This window comes from Gossypium arboreum, chromosome 9 (assembly GCF_025698485.1).
Source record: "Gossypium arboreum isolate Shixiya-1 chromosome 9, ASM2569848v2, whole genome shotgun sequence".
NCBI lineage: Eukaryota > Viridiplantae > Streptophyta > Magnoliopsida > Malvales > Malvaceae > Gossypium > Gossypium arboreum.
Genome location: NC_069078.1, coordinates 51662673 through 51668993, shown reverse-complemented (window position 1 = coordinate 51668993; position 6321 = coordinate 51662673). Strand labels below are relative to the sequence as shown.

The window sequence follows — 6321 nt, the reverse complement described above, 5'->3', positions numbered from 1 at the left end:
TATAATTTTGTATGTTTGCATGCTTAATTCTGCTGGGTTGCACACTAAGTTTTTGTAAACTCGCATCTATTGTCTGTTTTGTCAGGTAATCCATAGACTTAGGCAGATCGGTGCGATGGAGTCTTACGGTGACCACAAGTTTGTGAATTGACTTTAAATAATGGTTTTTTTATTTAATTACGGATTATTTCTGGGAGTTTTGAAATTATTGGACTCTCTGGACTACTTGAGTTTTTATTTTGGTTTTGGTTATGTTTTAAGTTTTAGAACGACGTTTGACTAAAATTACGGTTTTACAAAATCAAAGGTTTGTTTTTCGAAAGTACAAACTGGATTTCCAAAATATAATGATTTTAAAGACTTTCAATATAATGATTTTAAAGACTTTCCCTATAAATTATGTTTTGGGCAAATGAATTAATTAAATAACGTTTTCAGTAATAGTTATAAAACTTGGATGATTTATCGAAACGACATTGTTTTCAATACCCATTCCTTATGACATCTCCTGATTCGGCCATAACGTCTAGGCCAGGTTTGGAGTGTTACATTTAGTCGTATTAGAGTCAAGATGCAAAACTCAGGATGTGAATATTGGGTTTCAAAATTATACTACGAAAAGAATAGGTTTTCAAATATTTTTGGATAAACTGGGAAAGTATGTGATACATAGAGTCTCTGGTGCCGATCCTGTAAGTATTTCTGAATTTTGGTAGAAAACATTGAAAACACTGTAGTTAGAACTTTCTGAAACACTACTGATTAGTTAGAGACTGAAACCTTTTGAAACAATTCTAAACTTCTAATAATTTATGAATAAAACATCTGTTAATAAATACTGGAACTGATGCATCAAATTTTATAATGTAGATTAGAACCCGAAATTTACGATGAATGCTTGTACAACCCGCGGACATGGTATTTGAGGCTGTGGTAGAGGTCGTAGGGTGGTTTGAGCTGAGTCTTCCTCTCTGGGTAGTATGCCGCACTTAGATACAATTGAGACACCAATTTCGCCTGCTACTGAGACTGGGTCTCAAAGTCGCTCGGCTGGGGATGACGCATTGTCCCAAGCCATGCTGAGGATCTTGGAGAGGGTTGCTGGACCACATTCTAGAGCTGGAGACTAAGGGTCAGTAATTGAACGATTCTAGTCCAATGGTACTGAGTTGTTTAGGGGTGTCACTAGGGTCACCCCTAATGTGGTTGAGTATTGGTTGGAGGCCATCGAGAGAATCATGAATGATCTAAACTGTACTTTTGAGCAGAAACTGAAGGGTGCAATCTCTTTGCTTTGGAATGAGGCTTATCAGTGGTGGTTGACGGTTGAAGAGGGTAAGTACGTGGGGGTGACCTATATAGATTCTCGTAGGCATGAGTTCATGTATCTCATATAAGGCGATAGATTTGTGACCGAGTATGAGGCCGAGTTTCTGAGGCTGAGCTGCTACGCTCGAGGCATGGTGGCGTCTGAGTATAAGAGGTGCGTCCACTTTGAGGACGGTCTGAGGGATAACTTGAGGATTCTAATTGCTCCACAGAGGGAGCGAGAGTTTGCAATTTTGGTTGAGAATGTGATTATCGCTGAGGATGGTAAGTGCGTGAAGTGCTAGAATAGGGATCAAGAGAGGGGTAAGAACAAGAAGGAATCGAAGCCCTCTAGTTCTGTTCAGAGGCCTAAGAAAAAGGCTAGATCTGATAGGCCAGTTAGAGTAGGGGCTCCTATTGCTCCTATTAGGAAGGTGAGTGTTGGAGGAGGATAGGGGCTTGTCTGAGGTGTGGGTCATTAGAGCACCGTATTCGAGAGTGTCCACAGATGGCTGATCAGATGCAAGCTTCGGGACCAGGTTTTGCACAGCCTCAGAGGGTAGTTCAGCGGCCACCTAGGGGCAACGGACAAGCTAGGGGTGGTAATTGTATGGGTCGTGGACAGATAGCACCGGGCAGAGGTACTTGTTAGACTGAGGCAAGGTAGCCTGTATTGGTTTATGCTGTACAACGCCGAGAGGATAGAGATGCTCCTGATGTCATCACCGGTACGTTCCTTATATTTGATGTGCGTTATACTACTTTAACAGGCATAGGTTCTACTCACTCCTATGTAGCTAGCACTGTATCTGAAAACCTGAGGGTTCTTATTGAGAGCACTACTAGTGAGGTTACTGTACTGAGTACATTGGGGCCATCTATTTGAGTTAGTAAACTTTATAGAGACATTCCATTAGAGGTGCAAAGGGTTGTATTTCTAGCAGATCTGATGGAGCTTCCATTTGGGGAATTTGACTTGATCTTGAGGATGGATTGGTTGGTTCAGCATCGAGTTAGCTTGGATTGCATGACTAAGAGGGTCATTCTAAGAACTGAGGATGATAATGAGGTGCTTGTGATCGGTGAGCACCAAGATTATCTATCCAATGTAATCTCCACACTCGGGGCTGAGAAATTGGTTTGAAAAGGATGTGAGGCGTATTTGGCTTACGTCAATGATTCTATTCCTAAGGACTCTTCTGTTGGGGATATCAGAACAGCGAAGGACTTTTTAGATGTCTTTCCTGAAAAGTTACTGGGTTTACTTTCAAATTGAAAAGTTAAGTTCAGAATTGAGCTTCTACAGGGTACAACTCCGGTGTCTATCGCTCCATATCGTATGGCACCGAAGAAGCTTACAGAACTTAAGGCTCAACTGCAAAAGCTTCTAGATCATAGTTTTATCTGTCCTAGCATGTCTCCGTAGAGAGCACCAGTTTTATTTGTTAAGAAGAAGGATGGGGCCATGCGGATGTGTATCGATTATAGGCAATTGAATAAGTTGACAATAAAGAATAAGTATCCGCTTCCGAGGATCGATGACTTGTTCGATCAGTTTCGAGGGGCTTCAGTGTTTTCAAAGATTGATCTTCGATTTGGCTATCATCAGTTGAGGGTTACGGAGGCGCATGTTCATAAGACTACGTTTAGGACTCGTATGGACATTACGAGTTCCTAGTGATGCTTTTTGGTTTGACGAATGCTCCGACAGTATTCATGGATTTGATGAACTAAGTCTTTCAGCCGTATTTGGATCAATTTGTTGTGGTCTTTATCAACGATATTCTGGTATACTCTAAAATTGAGGATGAACATGATGAGTATCTTAAAGTAGTGCTTCAAATTCTACGTGATAAGCAGCTTTACGCTAAGTTGATCAAGTGTGAGTTTTAGTTGCTTAAAGTGACTTTTCTAGTGCATATGGTTTCTGCTAAGAGGATCTGTGTTGATCCGAGGAAGAAAAAGAATGTGCTAGATTGGAAACAGCCTAAGAACATATTTGATATCCGTAGTTTTCTGGGTTTGGTGGGGTATTATCGGCGGTTTGTCGAGGGTTCTCTCTAATTGCAGCTCCTTTGACAAAGCATCAGCATAAGGGTTTTCCATTTGTCTGGACTGATGTGCAGCAATCGAGCTTCAAGAAGCTCAAGTCTGTTCTAACTCAAGCTCCTATTCTGATACAACCTGAATCCGGCAAGGAGTTTATGGTCTACGTGATGCATCACATGTCGGTTTGGGATGTGTATTGATGTAAGATGGGAATGTGGTGGCTTATGCGCCTCGTCGCTTAAGACACACGAAGGGAACTATCTGATGCATGATCTCGAGTTGGCTGTTGTGGTCTTTGCGTTGAAAATCTGGAGGCACATCAGTATGGTAAGAGGTGTATCATCTACACCGATCACAAGAGTCTCAAGTATCTTCTTGCTTAGAAGGAGTTGAATCTTAGGCAGCGCCGATGGATTGAATTACTTAAGGATTATGACTGCACGATAGAGTATTATCCTAGCAAGGCCAATGTGGTGGCCGATGCTCTAAGTCGTAGAGCGATGACTAATCTGAGGATGATGTTCGCTTGCCTTAGTTTGTTTGACAATGGGAGTCTATTAGCTGAGTTGCAAGTTAAGCCGACTTGGATTGATCAAATTCGAGATAAAAAGTTAGGGGATAAGTCTCTAGGTCTGCGGTTTCGTCAGGCTGAGAGTGGCAGCACTTCAGATATTGGGTTGAATAATGATGGTGTGCTATGTTTTCGAGGACAGATCTGTGTACCGAATGATTTTGGTTTGAGGCAATTAATTCTGAAGGAGGCGCATAGTAGCCCATATGCTATGCATCCCAATGATAATAAGATGTATTGCGATCTCCGTAAGTTGTACTGATGGTCAAGTTTAAAACGTGAAGTTACTGAATTTTTTGCTCGTTGTCTGACATGCCAGCAAGTTGAGGCAAAGCATCAGTTGCCTTCAGGTCTATTACAGCCAGTTAAGATTCCCTTTTGGAAATAGGAACGAGTGACGATAGACTTTCTTAGTGGGTTGCCCTTGACACCCACTAAGAAGGATTCTATTTGGGTTATCGTGGATCGATTGGCCAAGTCTGTTCACTTTATTCCGGTTCGAACCGACAATTCTCTGCAAAAGTTAGCGAAGCTCTACATTTCTGAGATCGTAAGACTTCAGAGGGTTCCTGTTTCGATTATTTTTTATAGAGATCCTAGTTTTACTTTTCAATTCTAGAAGAAATTGCATGAGGCTCTGGGTTTGAGATTGGACTTCAGTACAGTGTTCCATCCTCAGATAGATGGTCAATCTGATAGGGTGATTCAGATACTGGAGGATATGCTTCAGAGTTGTGTTATTGATTTTTGAGGAAGTTGAGAGGATTATCTACTATTAGCTGAGTTCACCTACAATAACAGTTTCCAGTCTAGCATTCAAATGGCACCGTACGAGGCTTTCTATGGTCGTCAGTGTCGTACTCTACTATGTTCAACTAAGTTTGGTAAGCATCGAGTTTTGGGTCCTGAGTTGGTTTCTGAAACCGAAGACAAGGTTAGACTGATTTAGGATCATTTAAAGGTGACTTTTGATAGGCGGAAGTCTTATTCGGATCTGAAGAGAAGAGATATTGAGTACTCTGTGGGGGACTTCGTGTTTCTTAAGGTTTCTCTATGGAAGAAAGTCTTGAGATTCGGTCATAAGATCAAGTTGAGCCCTAGGTTCATTAGGCCGTATCGGATTCTGAAGCATGTGGGACCGGTTGCTTATCAGTTGGAGCTACCTCCAGAGTTATATCGTATTCTCGACGTGTTTTACGTCTCGATGTCAAGGCGGTATCGGTCTAATCCATCTCATATTGTCTCGATTGAGGAGATTGAGGTTAGACCAGACTTGACTTTTGAAGAGGAGCTGGTTCAGATTTTGGATCGTGATGTTAAGGTTCTGAAGAGGAAGTCCATACAGTTAGTGAAGGTTCTGTGGCAGAATCATGGCACTGAGGAAGCCACGTAGGAACCTGAGCACTCGATGCGTCAACAGTATCCTCATCTATTCTGATTAGGTAAATTTCGAGGTCAAAATTTCTTTCAGGTGTAATGATCCAAATTTTACTGTTATCGGAAAGTGAATTTTCGGGTCTCCGTTTTTGAAAAATGGATTCATAAATATTTATTAAAAATATTTACGAAGTAAAATAAGTGGTTAATTAGATTTTAATTAATTGAATTTAACTTAATTAAGAGTGATTAGGAAAAAGACTAAATTGAATGAAGTGTGAAAGTTTAATTATAGATTAAAAGAAAATAAAAGGATCAAATACTCAATTATGCCTAATGTATTAATTGAGGCGACAATGAATGAAAAATCTAAGATTTTTCTTAGATTAATTGATTAATTTATTATTATGATTTTATTATTAAGTTTATATTATATGATGAATAAATTAAATAAAGACAAGTGTATGACAATGATTTGATACAAGTGTATAAATAAAAATACATACATTTGTAATACATGTATTTAATTATTAATAGATATTTATTATTAAACAAAAGATATTTATTAATTAAATAATTATATTATAAGATTTTAAGTGATAAATAAATTAAAAGTTGACCAATATATGGTATATATGGTGACATGTGTAATATTAATATATATATATACACATTTGTAAAATAAATGTATGTTTACTTATTATATAAGTATATTATTAAGTTATTATATATATATATATATATATATATATATAGTAAATGAAATAAAAGAAAGAAAGGAAACACAAGAGAAAGAAACAGAATAGCAATCGGGAAAAGAAGGAAGAAAATGGGAAAGAAAAATAAAAGGGAGAATTAGGATTTGGAAGCTTCAAACTTTAATAGGTAAGTCAATTTAGCCTTTTTTACTTAATTTTGATGTTTTAGAAGCCTTGGAACAAGGTTTCGATGAAATTAAGTGGATATTTTGAAAATTATTAGATTTCTAAATATTGTTCATGATGAATAAAATGATG

At 38.6% G+C, this 6321-nt stretch overlaps 1 protein-coding gene across 1 annotated transcript; it reads left to right on the top strand.

Annotated features, from left to right (window-relative positions):
* The first annotated feature begins 4748 nt into the window (after nucleotides 1–4748).
* On the top strand, nucleotides 4749–5321 carry LOC108455673 (uncharacterized). Its single transcript, XM_017754209.1, has 2 exons — nucleotides 4749–4862; nucleotides 4974–5321. Exons 1-2 carry the CDS (start codon nucleotides 4749–4751, stop codon nucleotides 5319–5321), a joined length of 462 nt encoding a protein of 153 aa, XP_017609698.1.
* Nucleotides 5322–6321: the final 1000 nt, after the last annotated feature.

Bases quoted from the DNA above. Each gene is read 5' to 3' on its own strand.
- LOC108455673 (XM_017754209.1), top strand. From the start codon at position 4,749: ATGGCACCGTACGAGGCTTTCTATGGTCGTCAGTGTCGTACTCTACTA. The intron at 4,863-4,973 runs GTTAGACTGATT...GTGTTTCTTAAG, and splicing joins TTTCTGAAACCGAAGACAAG to GTTTCTCTATGGAAGAAAGT.